The 18,475-nt window shown below is 34.7% G+C and overlaps 1 protein-coding gene across 1 annotated transcript in view; it reads right to left on the reverse strand.

The window, feature by feature from the left end:
• Positions 1 to 237: 237 nt before the first annotated feature.
• DIS3 (DIS3 homolog, exosome endoribonuclease and 3'-5' exoribonuclease) overlaps positions 238 to 18,475 on the reverse strand; it is a 28,178-nt gene continuing 9,940 nt past the window's right edge. Inside the window, exons 5-21 of the mRNA XM_060079638.1 lie at positions 15,795 to 15,962; positions 14,653 to 14,817; positions 13,357 to 13,470; positions 13,091 to 13,228; positions 12,367 to 12,513; positions 11,875 to 11,991; positions 11,509 to 11,610; positions 10,494 to 10,558; positions 10,323 to 10,407; positions 8,711 to 8,838; positions 6,097 to 6,183; positions 4,081 to 4,237; positions 2,504 to 2,718; positions 2,230 to 2,398; positions 1,943 to 2,101; positions 1,120 to 1,242; positions 238 to 468 (exon numbers count right to left, since the gene is read on the reverse strand). Of these exons, the coding sequence (XP_059935621.1) occupies positions 385 to 468; positions 1,120 to 1,242; positions 1,943 to 2,101; positions 2,230 to 2,398; positions 2,504 to 2,718; positions 4,081 to 4,237; positions 6,097 to 6,183; positions 8,711 to 8,838; positions 10,323 to 10,407; positions 10,494 to 10,558; positions 11,509 to 11,610; positions 11,875 to 11,991; positions 12,367 to 12,513; positions 13,091 to 13,228; positions 13,357 to 13,470; positions 14,653 to 14,817; positions 15,795 to 15,962 (2,223 nt within the window). The 3' untranslated portion in view covers positions 238 to 384. The remainder of the gene's footprint in view (positions 469 to 1,119; positions 1,243 to 1,942; positions 2,102 to 2,229; positions 2,399 to 2,503; positions 2,719 to 4,080; positions 4,238 to 6,096; positions 6,184 to 8,710; positions 8,839 to 10,322; positions 10,408 to 10,493; positions 10,559 to 11,508; positions 11,611 to 11,874; positions 11,992 to 12,366; positions 12,514 to 13,090; positions 13,229 to 13,356; positions 13,471 to 14,652; positions 14,818 to 15,794; positions 15,963 to 18,475) is intronic.

Genomic DNA, 18,475 nt, shown 5'->3' on the forward strand with positions numbered 1-18,475 from the left:
TCTCCATAGGAAAATTATAGTTTTTTTCTATCAATAGTAGATAATCAAATTACTTATGCAAAATTCTTCTCCTCTTCAGTGAGCAGATGAGTGCTCCCTTTAAGTGATCTTTACAGATCCCTCAAGCTGTTATTCTGTCACTAGTTAAGTGATGGTTATTCAATCGAATTTTTCTGCATAAATAGTTCTGTTCAATCCAGAAAGGAAGTAGTACGATGGGACAGACACAGTCAACAGTTCAATAAAAATGCAAATTTTAAAAATTATTAAAATGTGCTTAGAAGTAACAAACTGTATCACACACTTCTTAGGTTTACAAGTGTTCCCTCAAGTTTTTTTTTTTAAGGAAACCAATCTTTGAAGTTTTTTTCTTCTTGACTGTGGCTATTTTTGAAGCTTCTTCTTCTTTCTCTCTGGTTCACTAATGTCCATGTTTGAAGTATCAGTAGGAACGCTGATTCCTGGTATCTAAAGTAATGCAAATGGGAAAAATAGGTGAGTAAAAGCGTAAAATAAGGAATAAGTCTCATTCTCATCTTCCCCTTCCCCACTGACGCTTTTAAGTTCAAAAAGATGCAGGGGTGGTAGGGGGAGGAAGGAGCAGTAGATTTTCCGCATGATGTATGTGTTGGTGTATATTTCACACACAAAGGAACAGTGGTTCAGAATGTAAAAGGCAGACATGATCTCAGCAGGTAGAAGCATGTCACTTGGGAAGGGTGTATTTAACCACAACGGTCAATTTATCCTAGCCGTGAGCCACTCTGTCAGGATCAGAGGCCTCAGGTGTGTCGGGAGCAGAACCAAGGTTAAGAACCAAAGTCTTAGGTGAAACACACTTTAACATGATCTTCAAAAGTGCAGATTTCAGAAAGAACTAGGCAGATCTCAGAACTCCACTTTTGGCACCAAGGACCTCAGAAGAAGCCCAGATGCCTGGGTTCCCATGGCCTAAGGAAATCAGTGAGAAAACAGGATTTCCTATGCAGATATTTGTCCTCCACAATACTTACAGGATTCTATCCTTAAACAGAGATAACTTATGACTCTATCACTCTCTTTCACAAAATACGTACTGTTTGTTCCACCACAACATGGACACTCTAAGTTTGGTCTTACCTGTGGTTCTACCAGGGACATTCGGATTTTCTGATGCTGAAGATTAGATGAGTCTAACATGATCTTCACTTTAACTTTATCAAATATACGAAGCACTGTATCTTCTATTTTAAGTGACGGTATCTAAACAAAACACATACTACTATTTTTAATTGCTTTCTTACACTTGAGGCTTGGTTCTAATTCTTTATAATTTATCTTCCATATTAATTTAAAAGTTTAAATTCTAAAATAACTTCAATATTTATTCAGCCTCTAGGTGTTCAACATAACAAAAACCACTAATCTAACGAACTCATATACATATGACCTAATTATGTGCAAACCTCCCCCTTTCATTAATGTGGTCCCAATATATCTTCATTAACTGTAGGATTCTCACCTCTTTAATTAGCAAATTGTTGGTGTTACACAGGAGCACAAAGGTAATGTGGGCAGAATTTATTGTTCTGTAGTTCTACTAAGATTAGGGAAGTAGGGAGTGTCTCAGGTAAGAGACACTTGGAATTGGTTGAAAAAATTCCCTTCTTGAAGCTATAAACAGCCATTTATTCCTTTACTTTAATCCATTTGTCCACTAGGGACAAAGCATAATTCAAGTTTTCCTTAGAGGGGAAAACTTTACATGGTCTAAAAGAAAGAAATCAAGAACAACTTTTGTATATGGGAAGATATACTGAGCCGAGAAATTGTGAGTAAAACGATAAGCTTAGCTAGCATGAAGTTCTGTAGGGTACAACAATAATTTTACCCTTTATAGGTACCATTTGCAACTGTCCCCCCTCCAAAAAAACCCAAAATAAAAACATTAGAAATACTGTACCTCATCATCATAAGTAAGCCGTGGCTTTGGTTTGTCCTTTTCTTCAAAAAACACTGTACCTTCTAAACCATACTTTGGAATTAACACCACAATAGCATTCTTTCTCACAAACAGAATATAAGCTTCTTCACTTACTATTCCTTTGCTTTTGAAAAATAACTGTAAAAAAGCATACAGCCTTATCAAGGATTGTCTTAAAATATTTTGAAGATAACAAAAAAAAAAAGATTCTGCAATTAAAAGTGAATGAAACTTCATTTCTAACATTAGTGATAGAAGGCAAATACCTGGGTATGAAAAGCCACAGATGCACGCTGAGCGTACTGTGCCATTTTGTGCCGAAAATTGAGATTTTTACATAAATCTGCAAGCTTGTGTTTGTCTGTCAACTCTGGGTAAGTGCAGTCAGCCCCGATAGCCACAGCCAACAACCGATGAACAATGATGTCTGCGTATCTAGATATATGGAGAAATAAGAATCATGCTATGTTAGCATTAAAATGTCCTTTTCAAATTTGAAATCAACCATTTTCTGTCTCTAATTTCATAAGGAAAAAGTACCTTCGGATGGGTGAAGTAAAATGTGTGTATATTGGGGATGCTAAGCCATAGTGATGAAAATCAGTATCCATTCCAGAGCAGAAGTACACAGCTTGCATCATGCAGCGAGTTGCCAATATTCTTAACAGGGTGTTTAGATATGGGAAGGTAGGTGAATCAGCCCGGTCCAAAGAGTCAGCCAAAGCCTTGGCTGTATCAGTTTTAATTTCCAAATTCTGTGGATAAAGAAGCGGGGAAAAAGCATCATATTAAACATTTTAAAATCAGTACCAGCACGTCTCCAAAATATAACCAATCAGATTGAACAAATATGGTGTTTTTTGACCACGTAGTAAGTGTTTATATCTTTTATCCTTAACCTAGAACTAAAAATAAAGTTATAAAAAGGAATGGTTGTTTTTTGCCACATTAAACCTTAAAATTTTCTGAACGCGTTTGAAGGTACTACAGTATCAACACTCTTAAGAAATTTCAAGGGGAAGAGAATACTGGGAGCACTGGTGCTATCTCTCAAAGTCCAATCTGTACTTGCCTCATCTTTGTTGGGGTAGAAAAAAAGTCAAATTAGATCTGGGTATTTTTCAGCATATCTGGATTTTCTCTGCAGAGAGTTTCCCTCCATTCAAAGTAGAAGTAAAGACCAGAGGCAAAGTAAAACTGTATTGGTTACTACAGCTCAACGTGCTGATACAGCAATTAGCTGCTTGTTTTACTTTGGGAGAGGAGGCAAAAATACTTATATCCTCCTTCCTCTACCCAGGTCATAGAAAGAAATAGGACAGTAAGAGGAAATTCTCCAATTTACAGTACAATCCTTGAAGCAGAGGAGAAGCTGATTCTGTGCTGATGGATATGATAGGAGCAGGCCCAGCATAAAGGTCTGAAAAATCAGAAACCAACGTCATCCTGTTAGACTAATACCCTGAAATCCAACACTCCTTCTTCCAGCTCTCCTCTGGACAGGAAAGATAGGGCCTGAGCAAGTGATCCAAAGAAAACCAATGTAAGCCACAGTCACCCCAAGGGTAGGGATAATCATGCCTAAATAAGTCTACTAACCAGAGGCAGGGAGCATAAGGGGCTGAGGAAATGGGTGCCCTTTCTATGTTTTTCCTTTTTTCCACATATGCAAAAATGGACTTCTTTCTTAGGGACATGACATAAAGAGGGCTAAGTGCGTTGAAGATAAAGAGAAAAAAAAAAACTATCTGTTAAGTCTCTAAAGGTAGACAGTTCAGAGGAGGCATGAAGTAACATAGTCATAAAGAACACGTGTAAACGCACAGAGATATGGAAGAGCTTAAGATATTATAAATAACTTAGTCTGGAATATCTGGCTTTAGTGTAGGGCTCTCTTTATTTAAAGACATTAAAGGATTTTATTAAACAAATGATTTCAAGGTGCGAAGAGATGACCACACCCAATTTGGATGACTTCTTTTTTAATTAAAAGAACTACGGCATATTTTTGCATCAGGAGACAACAAAATTTTTATGGAAATGTAACTATAGATTATTCAGTACAATGGCTGGATCACTACACAAATACAGATGCTTTTTCAACTATGTGACCTTACCTTGGATCTAGCTGCCTTAACAAGAATATCGTAATTTGATGGAGGAGGGGCAGGATGTTTTCGAAGCAGAGCATACTCAGAAAACTCTTCGTGAATTTTTTTTGCAACCGAGATGTTGGCAAGTAACATAAATTCTTCCACCATGGAATTTGTTTCTCTGCCAATGGCAAAATCGTTAAGTAAGGAAAAAGAATGAGACTTCTATATATCATTCACAGGTTACCTTCTCTACCAAGAGATAATGAAAATTCCTATATAAACATTCATGTGTGTGTGCACATGTATTTTTTTAAGAACTTAATATCCCTTTCATTTCTCAGCTACTGTGCTAACGATTTCTTACTATGCATCTACTCCATGAGTAAATCTCACGCTAGAAGAGACTTTACAAATGGCATTAAAAAATAGCCTTACTAACTCTAGTAATATATAAAATCTAAATCATAAGCATTTTCACCTCTTTATACTGAGTACAAAGAGATTTTATTCAATTATAAGTCCACAGAAATAAAGTTTTCTAAGAATTAAAAGCTTTTTAGGTCATATCAATTTTGGCTTTAAAAAAATGAAAACTTTCACTAATAAATTTCCACCCCAAAATGAAGAGATATTTAAAATAGCTGTTTTGGGTGCTTATTATGGCCCAGGCATTGTGCTATAAGTGCTATATACATTGTGATATGTGTGTATGTATACATACACATATACAATACATATACACACATATGTATATATATATATGGATATAGATATTAGTCCTGGTTTTTCAAATGAGAAAACTAAAGATGTGTAACATTATTCTCTTGCTCAAGATTAGAATTATCAGTAGAAACAGGATCTGAGCCCATATAATCTGACTTCAAAGCTCTTAACCAATGTGATATTGTTTTTCATTCTACATAGTCTATGTCCACTTAAAATTTAGCTTAGTAAATGATCTGTGTTCTGTTTAATAGTGCTTTCTTTCTCCCAAGTTACTGAACATGCATTATTAATGTCATTCATGTTTCCATTTTTAACAACCTCTTATAACTTCTTGACAAGATTCCTAAAATATATTAATTTTTTTTTTAATATTAGGAAGACCTCTAATCATACCTTTAAAACTATGGGACAATCTCTTAGAAATGTGGTTTTTCTTCTTGGTAAGAAGAAATGCGTGATGTTCTGCTTTGGCAAAACTAGATTCAAGATTTTCCTCAAAAAAGCCCTTGGTATTGGGTTCACTGTTCCTATTAACATTAGACTTATCTGCACAGAAATTCACCCAAAGGTATTTTTAAATTTTAGCTCTAATGCTATAATGCACACACTGGTCCTAACTAACAAACTTGAGTAATATTCCCATTTTTAATCCTTGGTCATCTACTAGAAAAGTGTAAATGCATGATTAATTTCAGATCACCTTACATAACAGGCATGGAAAAGAGGCCTACCTCTGATTTAATCAAAACCAACCTTGCTTCCTAAATCTTAGCCCAAATCAATAAAACAGTAACAACAATACCTAACCTCTGACTATTCTTCACAACACCCTATGAGGTAGGTACCATTACCAATCCTACTTTACTAACAAATAAATCGAGTCATAGAGAGGTCAAATAACTTGTCCGGTGTTTGGCTTCAAAGTCCAGTGTTTGGCCACTATTCTATCCTATCACAGTATATTCTCTATTAAATTCTTAAGAAATTAATGAGGGCAATCTTCCTTTACATACCATAACTATTATTGGTCAAGTTCTAATATACCACACATTAAGACAAACCAAACTGGCAGTTTTCCTTTTATAATATTTATCTTATAAATAAGATACATAAGTCTTATATAAGAAAGACTAGAAAGTGAAATCATTTATCATTTATTTTTCTCTATATTTCATAAGTAAAAAAACTCAGTAGAAATCATAACCCTACTAAAAATAGATATTTGGGGTACAAATATGTTTTATTAATTATATACTAGATAGTACCTTAAAATCAAAATCTTATCTACTACCCATCAAAAAAATTGCATACCTAAGTTCCTTGGTCTGCAGATCTATAGGATCATGAGTTTCACTGTCCATGTGGAATCGAACTTCTGGAGAAGAAAGAGTCAAAGCCCTAAGTAAGATAAAGAGGTGAATCAGTCATGTGAGCAGTAACAGATATAATTCTGGAAGTGATTCTTTTAAAACAGAAAATGATTAGAGCAAGTGCATAACAGTTTTTCTTATGAAAGCTTTATGACCATCTGCTAAGTTTTATGTTCCATTTTCATGGATAGCCTAATATTTTACAGTTCTAAAATGCATTTAAAAAGGGAGGACAGTAGCAACACAACAAAATGAGTCCTTGTGTTTCTCACGATTTGAATGACTTCTGTACCGAAACTGAGTTTTTACTTAGCTACAAGAGTTTGTAATCAGTTTTATAAATAAAGAAGGTAATCAATAATATTTTATTTACTACAGGAAACAATGTATTAGGGTGAGGGATGGTGGAGAGAGGCAAAAGGGAAGCTGCCGTGGGTAGATCAGTAACATCAGAAGATCCCCAGTTCAAAAGTATCTTTCACATACACTCAACCGAGGAGAGGAGACAAACTACAACTAATGTCACAAACACTAATGGCTATTAATATCTGAGTGCTATGGGTCAGAGAGTGCACTTGGCTAAGTGCTTTACATGCACAGTTCATTTAATGATTTGGCAAGTTCTCCTTTGACAAGTAAATTCCCACAAGGCAAGGCAAGTGTAATGTTTCTACACACCTTGATGCTATTTTCATCAGGTCAGCTCCAAATCAACCTAAAACTAAGAATTTTAATGAGGCTGGGTAACTTTGGACAATCACAAAGAAGGGAAAAAGATGATTTGGGGCAAGTTAAGTGGGATTCCTAGTCCTTTTTTCCCTTGACTCTCCACCTTTATTAGAAGAACTACAGAAGAAATACTAGAGAGGGAATCCAGACAAATATTCCTTTCTTTCCATGCATAATTTACAATAAGGTTCTAAACCACAATTAATTTGTTAACTGATACATCTTGACCTAAAGAGCAAGGTATACTAATCACATTTTGATCACTTTTTCTTCACAGAACATTTAAAACATGACATTTATTCTTTAACATAGACATATGATAGATATAATTTAAGACACAACATATCCTTTAAGAAGGTGAAAGACACCAATTTTTTTTTTTTTTTACTGATTCCTTTCTCTATTCATCCTAAGACTGAGAAGACGCGATGATATGTTTTACCAGTAGATGGCTATCTATCAATACTTACAAAACTAGAAGTACCGTGTGTTCAAGTTAACGAAATATCTTTCCTGTCCTAATTAGCGGAAGCTGTTACAGATGCAAATTTACATCTCTTACTTTAAAACTGCCAAAATAAATACAGTTTCAATTTGTTTTACTCACTTTGCTTTTACAACAAACTTTCTTCTGATGCCTGGCATACTGAAAACCTTCAATAAACGAATACTTGATGAAAAATGTGTTGTTTTGTATTACAAAAGAAATCTAACTATACTCCTCTTATTTACATCTTAATGACAAACTTGAGCAATAGCTTCATTGGGTTTTACTACATCCAAATTATCCTTATATAGTTCCAAGTTTCATATTAAGGATCATGAGAAAATTCCCAGAAAACTGAAGTGTGAGTAGAGATAGGGCTGGCTCAGCATAAATACCTAGAACAACACTGTCCAATGGAACTTTCTGCAGGGCTGGAAATGTTCTCAAGCCATCTTGTCCAACATGGTAGCCACTAGCCCAACGTGGCTACTGAGGACTTGAAATATAGCCAGTGTGACTCAGGAACTGAATTTTTTATTTTAATTTTAATGAATTTTAATTTAAATAGGCACATCTTATGAAAACAGCACAGATCTAGAGTTTGCACTCCCCAACAAAAACACTTTTAGTAACTACTTGTGACCCTACCCTGGATGGGCACAGGAACCCAGAGACCAACATATGAAAGGCTCGAGAACCTGCTTTACTTTACTCTGACAGTTGATGTTTTTCAAGAATCAAATTTCTTCTAACTACTTCAACAAGTTTGGGTACTTGGATACTCCTTAAAACTCCTCTGCTGTCTGGTAAATGCCAAGATATAACAGCTAAAAGATGTAAACCTGCCACTAGCAATCAGATCTTTGGAAAGACTGCTTCTAGGTAACCCTTAATCATTTAAAAAATGAAGGTGTTGGATTAAACAACCTCTAAGATCTCTTCCAACTCTAAGTGCAAGAAGGACTTCATCTATATTTATTTAAACATCTGAAAACCAATGTTCACTCTTGAAACTCATTTCTAATTAAAATCAGGAACAATCCATAGAACAGTCTTAAGACAATCTTGCCTTCCTAGAATTTCTTCAAGATCTTTAACTCAAACTTATCAAGATCTTGGACACAACAGAACTCTTGAACAAACATCAGTCCAGAATCAAGTTGCTAATATTTAAAAAGGTATCTGGAAGAAATGGAATGTTTCTACTTAAGGGTCCCTATTCAGCCTATTAAATAATTCATCATTGTCCATGATAAAACACTTTAAAGAGTTCACAAGTTATCTTAATACCAGGGTAGGTGAATTAAGACAAATCTTAATAACTATTTTTGAAATGTACCCATTTTCAATTCTTCTTTTTTTCAAAATTTTAGCTAGTTTATTTAGTCCACGGAGACTAGTAGTAATACTATCATTCATGGTTGCTGAATCAATTCTCATCTGAGCTTCAGCATATGTAAGGGAAGCCTAAAAAAGAAACCATATGTTAATACAACGCTTATGAAAACTGGCTTACTATGTTCTCATATTTCCACTACATAAAATCCATGATTTCAGAAAACCTAAAATCAATAACAAAAGAAGAGATTCCTATCTATAATATTTATACTCCACACCTATGATTTCTGGTTCATTTACTCTTATTTGATGCATTACACAACATAAGCGAACTTAGTTTAAAACAAAATAAAATGGTAGAATTGTTAGTAAATAGTTTAAGCTCTTTACTCGTAGCTCAGTTAATGTATAAAACTTAGGTAATGTTAAAATAAAATAAAAGGAAGGTTAGATTATTCTCTGATAATGACTGTAGAGTGAAATCCTTTCCAGGGAACCAATACTGCCTTACTCACTGCAAATAATTAATAAAATTGTAATAGTCTAGACATCGTGTTTTATAGGAAATCTACTAAATACCCAAAATTAAGTATTTAACCTAAGAATCAGAAAAATCATAGTAGAAAACATTAATTTCCAATTACAATCCAAATATACAAATAGTACCTCTGTTCCTATTTCCCTCCTTATGGAAAATACCATTTTTTAGCTTTTTTTTTTCTAAGCCGCTTTTTGAGTAAAAAATCAGGAATAGTATAAGAGAGTTAGGTGATGCAGACCAGGTCAGATTCTTGGGAGAACGAACTTATCTATTAGGGGATAAGAGTGCCCCATCTAAAAATGTTTTGTTATAGGGTTACTAATTTTTTTTCATATAATTTTGTAACACTGACCAAGTCTAGGAGAATTATAAACATCCTATTTAAAAATACTAATCTAGGAAAATTTAAATCATTCACACATTACTATCTGTCAGTTTAACACTGCTTTCTTTCCAATCACCAGCTGATTAGAAGAGAATGATGTCAAAGGGAGAGAAAAAGTAGGTAAACTTGGAAAACAGATCATTGGAAGAGAAGTGGTTTGGCAAACATCAGAGGTAGATTCAGGGCAAAATGAGAACACAAGGGAATCTGGGGAAAAGTATTAAAAAAAGGAGAAGAATGAGAAACATAATCTGGCTCCATTCTGTGTGAACATCGATCTCAGGCTAGTCCTACTGGAATTCAACCATGATTTATCACATTATTTCAGTGAGAAAATGCGAGGAACAAGGAGACGGTGTACATGCCATCTTTTAAAATACTAACCAGTTATAAACTGGGACAACTTCAAACACTGGAGCTCCTGAGTTAGGGCTAAAAGAAACCTACTCGGTCTCCTCAAGTATATAGGCTTGGTAAGTTTCTGAATACAGGAAAACTGCCACATAAATTCATTTCTAAATAGCAGCAAAAATTAAGCAAATAACTGAAAACAACTAGAGTTTGCTGCAACACTGGGGAAAAACTTATTATTATTATTATTAATAAGCCTAACTTTTTCAAAACAATCTAGAACATTGTTAAAAGCACCAAAGATGTTAAACATGAAGTAGTAACCATGAAACCAACCTTTGAATTAATGACACTTTTGGTAAACTTTGTTTTTAAGATTTCAGCATTGTGATTCATTTCCCAAATACATGAAAATGCCAACCTATGGGAAAAATAGATGGCATCGATTAATGGAAATCAATTAAAGTAGTAAATACTATGTTTTTATGAAGAAATGTAAATAAGTACCTGTCAACGTTAGATCTTAGGGAACATAAGTTAGAGCTAAGCAACTCTGGAACCATGTCAATCCTCTGGAACAAATAAAATAGAGGTTGTGGATTACTGAGCTGTCTCCACACGTTTTTTGAGGTTCTACTCTCAAATATCAATAGCATTGATCTTACAAGGGGAAAAAAAAGGCCTTTGTGAAAAGAAGTGAGAAAATGTGAAATAAAAAGTCTATTTCTAGAAAAGTAGTTACACATAATTTTTACAAGGGAAGCAATGAAAGAAAACTGGATTTCACGTCAGTCAGTCTAAGTTTAAGTTCTCTACACTACCCACCTAGCTGTGCTCTGAAACTTTGAAATCTCTGCTCTGTACAATACGTTTGTACTAGATAACAGACACAGGCCCTAATAGCTCTACGAGTGGACCTTCCTCCAATACTTCACACAAACTACATGGTGTTTTCAACAGTCTAAAAAAAGAGAAACACTAAATTTTTATGGAAAAAAGCTACACAGAAGAACTTTGACAATGAATTTACCACAGACTAAGCTTAACTTTCCCTTCTACTTTCACAATTTTTCTCTGTAAGTTTATGGGAGCATACTTAATGAAGAATAAATGGTAAATTGTGACAGAACAGACTCGACTTAACTATATATAAGAAACAGAAAATATATTAATTACCCACCAATAATAAGCTAAATGCTACACAACAATTTATATCAACTACATCTACTTGTTATTTGGGTCACTCAATAACAAAACACATTGCAATATTTTCACTGATTTAAGGCCATCTTATTCTATGTATGTCTTTTAGCTAATTCATGTACTATTCCAGACTGTTCAAGAATCCAAAAGTGCCCATGACTTTGACAAACTGCACCATTAACAAAGTAGTAGTTCATATTGCACTATATATTAAGGCTGTCTTCTTCTCAGGAAATACCTCAGATGGTTTTATTATTAAGAATAAAACAGATGATGGAAATTATGTATCAAAATTCCACTCTAAATTTAACATATTTACCTTTTCACAAAGATACACAGTTGTTCCCCTTCTAGCTGATTCTTGATCCAATGCATTTCCTGGTCTAATAAAATGGCTAACATCAGCAATATGAACACCAACCTTAAAAAGATAAAAAGGAATGTAAACATGCTTAATTGGGTAAATGTACTAATGGAGTTCTAATGAGAAGAAATACGGCAAAAAGGAAAAAGGACCTTAGTCACAGTTACCATTTCAATTTTTTACATGCCCATTAGTCTCTGCAGCTACAACTGACTCTACTTGACATAAACAACTCTCAAACAAATTCTACAATGGGTCAAAAGAAAATTAACTCAAGACCAGAACTATATTTGGATAGAGCATCATTATAATTATGAATACCTCCAAATTTCCATTTTCAAGTTCTCTACAATGGAGAGCATCGTCTATATCAGTACATCCTGGGGGGTCCACACTACAAACACACAGATGTCTCAGGTCTTCTCTGTTTTTCATGTCCTAGAAGATGCCACATTATTAAGAAATAAAAAACTATTTTGGTGGTACAGATGTAACACAAGCTCTTATGCAATCAACAATATCTATAAATTTTAAAAAACAGCTTTATTTCTTAATTATAACTGCACATCATGATTTATAACTTGTGAACTCCTCATCTTAGGAAAATTTGACATAAGCTAATGTCTGTCCCCTAGAAAAGTCTGTCTTTCAGTAAAGCAAATGATTTCCGTGATACCTAAGAGTTCGGTACCAAACTAAATGCAGGGGAGGAGGGGACTACGGTTTCTACATATTTTTAAAAAACACATACAGAAATCAAACAAAATTAGTAGCTCAGATACAGTAATTCACTAAGAATTCTTTTCAACATACCTTCTCAGTGATGCTCCAGGGCATCTTTGGTAGAAAGCTAAGAACAGCCTGTGAGAAAGGCTGATGGGGAACATCATGCTCAAGTAACAAAACTTCTGTTTCAGTCTCTTTGTCTCCGACTTCACCTAAATTTTTTACAAAGTGCCCCTAAAACCAAAAGATATTATTAGAAAGGTGTATTTTACAGCTTTCTGTTTAGCAATTTATATTTTACTATCACATTAAATCCCTGAACATTTACATATCGCTTTAGTATTTCTAAATGTTCTCCACACTTCTTAAAAATGACAACTAGGTAAATTAAACCTAAAAATGACAAAGACTTCTCAAGTGATTTATGGGGGAGACTTCCCAAGGGCCCGGTTCTCATATAACAAGGTGTCTGTTTATTATTATTTTTCAGGTTTAAAATGTGCTTCAAATATCCTACCTTCCAAATTTGTTTATTTACAATCTACTTAGGTCTCAAATGCTGTCTTTGTAGTTGCTGTCACCAAAAGTTATTTGTTAGGAAGTTTGAGTAAAAGTCACCAAATGATTTACATTGGAATTTCCTAAAATTAATTTTCAAATTGGACGTACACTTATCAGGTAACTGTGAAATACTTCCAGATCTCAGTATGTATTTTATACAAAAGCAGATTCTATTTTCAGTAAAAGAAGCAACTTTATTCCCAAAGTTTTAATTAAATATTCTAAAATAAAATGATTAATTCAAGCTTACATTTGGATATCTGGAATTTCTGGGCCAACCATCAATAGCAACAATAATTCTCTGCCCTTCTAATGTAGAGGCCTGTCTGGTTTCTATCCGAATTCTAGGGATTCTCTTATCAGCAGGAGTAAAGAGATGTCTTCTTGACTAGAGAAAATTAGGAAAAAAAGATTTTACACATACAAAAAAGGCTGGGGATGCGGGCAAGGTGAGGGCTGTAAGTTCTATTCAATGTATTTCATTTTTTATTACTTAGCAACATGCTGTTTACTCACCTCTTTAATATCAGACTTGGAAAGCATGCCACAATATGGTCTCCAGTTCCTTCTTATTATTCCAACAACTCTACCTGTAGGCTTTAACATTTTTTCACTTACAGCAGTCTTAAGCTGAGATGTAAAAATAAAAGTAAAAATCTTCAGTTATCTTTCCTGTAAGGATAATGAGACAATCTCCCTTCAAAATTAGAATACAGATACCTTCTCAGGCAGTAAATTATGACATAAAACTATGGAATTTTGATGCTTCAAAATTCTAGGCAAGAGCATGCCAAACGAAACTATAGAAACAGTTCCATAATAAAGCACTACAAAAAAAAGAGAATCAAAAAAATAAAAGTAACTGAATAAATATGTCAGAACTGGACTCTGCAGTTTTAATATGAAGATTTACTGACTTGCACACATGTGCGTGCACAAACACACACACACGCACAGGTCTGGTAATTAAAAGACTAGGATTTTAGTTCTTGTTTTCAATAATTAGCTGAGTGGCATTCATTAATTCATTAAAAAAAGATGTATCTTTAAAGGTTCGTCCTTATCCAAAATATAAACCCAAACAAATAACAGTTCTTATTGGAAATAGCAGAAGAACCTTATGGTATTTCACCTCTAACACTCTCCTATGGCCTGGACTCTGCAAAGATAATGTTATAGTCAGACTCCAGAGTAGTGAATATAATTCACATAAAGAGAACTACTACTAATGTTGTGTGAATTCCAACTACTTGTATTATTCTTGTAATTCTAAAATGGGAAAATAAATAGGTCCTATCAGTTAGACTTTAGGTCATAAGAAACAACTGAAAGCACTCTCTTCATAATAAGTATGGTAATAGAGAAGGAATTATTAAACAGACCCATTTGTAAGGGCCCAGAAGTACATCTCTTATGCTGAGGGAACTTTAACATTACATAAACGCATTTCAGAAAACTTAAAATTTGTATTTACTTAAACCTCACTAATTCAGCCAGATCGTACACCTGAATGTCAGAATTCAAGTTTCATACTCAAGTCTTTTTGTATTTAAACCTTTGTTTTATTTGACCAAAATAAGACATTAATTTAAAAGCAGACTACTTAGAGGAAAAGAAATCAACTATGTGTATGACATATATTATTAAACTGACAGAACTATAATTTTATTCATTATAAATAGCGAATAAAATAAATATTAATCAAATAAATCTGAAAGCAATGAAACTTGTTTAATTTTTTCCCAAGACAATACATTAACAACTTATTCAAAGCTACACAGACAAAAAAATAAAACTTTCTTGGTTTCATACAGTGCGTTCTCTCTCCTCTTCTTTCTCCATATCATCTTCATTTTGACCTTCGTCAAGTAAAACCACAGAAGATGGTGCTACCCACTGATTCTTCGGAAGAAGCTCCACAGCCACAATATCTTCATGAATAGCTCGGTTTAAATTTTTAAGTCCTTGTAAGATTATCTGTGTGAAACAGCAAATGACACGTGCCCAGATATTTTCAAACGCAATATAATAATGGGAAGGTTGCCTACAGAAGTTTAGATATATTCTGATGTCTCTCTGTTTCTATTTCCTCTCCTTTATACATTTTCTTCCTTTATAGTGGGGCCCTTTACTCTGCCCTCTTAATTTCTCAATAGCAAATAGAAAAAACATGGTCAGAAAATATGGGTTGTGTTCATGGCTCTACCATAACTCTTACATTAGTACCACAATTTCTTAATCTCTTTAAATCTCAGGGTCCTGATTGGTAAAACAAAAAAGAGAGTACCTACTCTTATAGGCAGAGTTGAAAATAAATGAAATGCAGCGTTCAAAGCAATGAGACGAGTACCTGCCCAATAGTGAGCACCCCAAAACAACTGCTATTTGCTTTAAAGTGTGTGAAGCTCTCCAGAGCAATTATACATTATGTAAACAGTATTTCCCATAATAGATCATAATACAGAAAATAGAGGTACCATAGTGGGGTGTTTTTTTTGTTTGTTTTTTTTTCGGTACGTGGGCCTCTCACTGTTGTGGCCTCTCCCGCTGCGGAGCACAGGCTCCGGACGCGCAGGCTCAGCAGCCATGGCTCACGGGCCCAGCCGCTCCGCAGCATGTGGGATCCTGCTGGACCGGGGCATGAACCCGTGTCCCCTGCATTGGCAGGCAGACTCTCAACCACTGCGCCACCAGGGAAGCCCCTTTAGTGGGGTTTTTTATTGATTAGATTTTTATTCTCTTAAAAGTGGGTTAATAGTTCTTTTCCTCAATAAGCAGTTTTCTGAAAAAGTGATTAATTCTACTAGTATCTATGACCTTTCACATAATTTTCTTCAAGCTGATAAATTGGGAGGATAAAGCAAATTTAACTTCTTGTACAAAAATGTTAAACACTTGTGAAAAAAAAGAACAGAAAACATTTTAGTATAAAAGGAATTTATGCACACACTTGCCTCTTTATTGTCTTCCGTATCACCATGAACCCACACTGTAGCTTCTAAGTAATTTTCCCTGCTGGCTCTAAATGTCCCTTGAAGGTATGTACCAGATTTTATGCCTTGTTGTAGCTTACTTAATGGAAGATGCTCTAAAAATATTATTTTTCCACTTTCTATTTCATTCTGTGAAATAAACACACCAAGAGATATAGTTAGTAGTGAGCCTTTTGTATGCACCATATACAACTATTAACACCATCAGGTAGTTTTTAAAACAACCATCCACATTATGGTATATACCACTGTATGAATTTGAGCGAACATAGCACAGCAAGAAAAAAATGCTTTCTATTCTTAGAAATACACAAACATTTCCATTTCATTATATTTAGGTGTCAGCTACAGATGCAGAACACTAAGAAACTCTGTGTACCCCCCCTACTCCTACCCAGGCCTCCAGGAATGAAGGTGTGTAGTTAGGTGATCAAGTGAGCAGGTAGGTATGTAAAGGATAATGGAAAGCCTCAACTGCATGAAAAGACTGTGGTTCCTGAAAGCACAAGAAAAGCTATTTTTATTTGGATTATTTTAAACAGCTAAGGCTGTTAGATAGAGGTAGGCTGGCATCTACTGTACATCCACCACAACACCTTCCAGGATTCTCAAAGACCTCAACATCCAAAATCCTGATTGCTTGGCTCCTTCAGTTTTCTTCATTTCCTAAATTCCCTACCTTCTGAGGAGATCACTTTATACCTTCTTTTTTTCTGCTTAACTCTCCAAGTTCCTTGTCTCCCTTCCTCACTCTCAGATGAAGGACCTCCATCTCCACACTGAGAATCAGCAGCAGTCACTCGAGACCTACTTCACCTCCCTACCACTGAATCTGCTCACCTATGTGAGCATCTCCTCTCCTCTATTCAAGAACTCTGTCCTATAATTACCTTTTCTCTGGAATCAAATTTCCCCCCTCTCTACTATAACATCCTCACCATCATATAAAGTAATATAACCTATTTTAAAAAAAATAGGGACCTATTAAATACTATGATCCATTAAATAAATTAATTAATGATATGGTCTATTGAAATACATTAATTAACTGATTAACTAATTATTTCCTCATAGCCCCAATCTATCACCAAGTCCTAAAATCAACAAAATATTCGTATCAACAAAATATACCCAATATCTGATCTACTTCTCACTACCTTAACTGCTGCTACCATGATCCAATTTTCAGTCTTGTCTCCCAGGGGTACTGAAATGTCCTCCTAACTGGAGGACCTTGCTTCTAATCTATTCTCCTTAGAGCAGCCAAATGGATATTACTATTCTGCTCAACAGCTGTCTAGCACTCATGGGCTAAAATCCAGTTTTTTTTTTCCATGACTCACTACTCCCTAAATGATCTGGTCTCTACCTACGTCTCTGACTTCATCCCTAACCTTTTTTCCCTTGCTCACTCCATCCCAGCCACACTTTTAGCTATTTCTTGATCTTGCCAACTTATTCTAACCTCAGAGCCTTTGAACTTACTGTTCCTTCTGCATGAAATGCTCTTCCCCTAGTTGATGTTAATACATGGTTAACTCCCTGACATAATGTAGCTAATATGTCTCTGTCTCAAAGCAATTTGCTTTGTTAACATCCCTCCTAGCTCAGCTTAGACATTACTTCTATCAGGAAGCCTTGATATCCCAAATCAGGGTTAGATGCCCTTGCTAAGTTCAGTCAGTTCTCCTATAATGCTTGTTTTGAAAACACAAATGTGTTCCAATGCAACTGATATATTAAAAAATATCAGGTGACAACATAGGAGCACCTCAATACATGAGGCAAATGCTAACAGCTATAAAAGAGGAAATCGACAGTAACACAACCATTGTAGGGGACTTTAACACCTCACTTTCACCAGTGGACAGATCATCCAAAATGAAAATAAATAAGGAAACACAAGCTTTAAATGATACATTAAACAAGATGGACTTAATTGACATTTATAGGACATTCCATCCAAAAGCAACACAATACACTTTCTTCTCAAGGGTCCATGGATCATTCTCCAGGATAGAGCATATCTTGGGTCACAAATCAAGACTTGATAAACTTAAGAAAACTGAAATCGTATCAAGTATCTTTTCCGACAACAACACTATGAGACTAGATATCAATTACAGGAAAAAATCTGTCAAAACTACAAACACATGGAGGCTAAACAATATGCTACTAAATAACCAAGAGATCACTGAAGAAATCAAAGAGGAAATCAAAAATACCTAGAAAAACATGACAATGAAAACACGACGACCCATAACCTTCGGGATGCAGCAAAAGCAGTTCCAAGAGGGAAGTTTATAACAATACAATCCTACTTCAAGAAACAAGAAAAATCACAAATAAACAACCTAACCTTACACCTAAAGGAATTAGAGAAAAAGAACAAAAAAACCCCGAAGTTAACAGAAGGAAAGAAATCATAAAGATCAGATCAGAAATAAATGAAAAAGAAATGAAGGAAACAGTAGCAAAGATCAATAAAACTAAAAGCTCGTTCTTTGAGAAGATAAACAAAATTGATAAACCATTAGCCAGACTCATCAAGAAAAAAGGAGGAAGACTCAAATCAATAGAATTAGAAATGAAAAAGGAGAAGCAACAACTGACACTGCAGAAATACAAAGGATCATGAGAGA

This window comes from Mesoplodon densirostris, chromosome 17 (assembly GCF_025265405.1).
Source record: "Mesoplodon densirostris isolate mMesDen1 chromosome 17, mMesDen1 primary haplotype, whole genome shotgun sequence".
NCBI classification, from domain to species: Eukaryota; Metazoa; Chordata; class Mammalia; order Artiodactyla; family Ziphiidae; genus Mesoplodon; species Mesoplodon densirostris.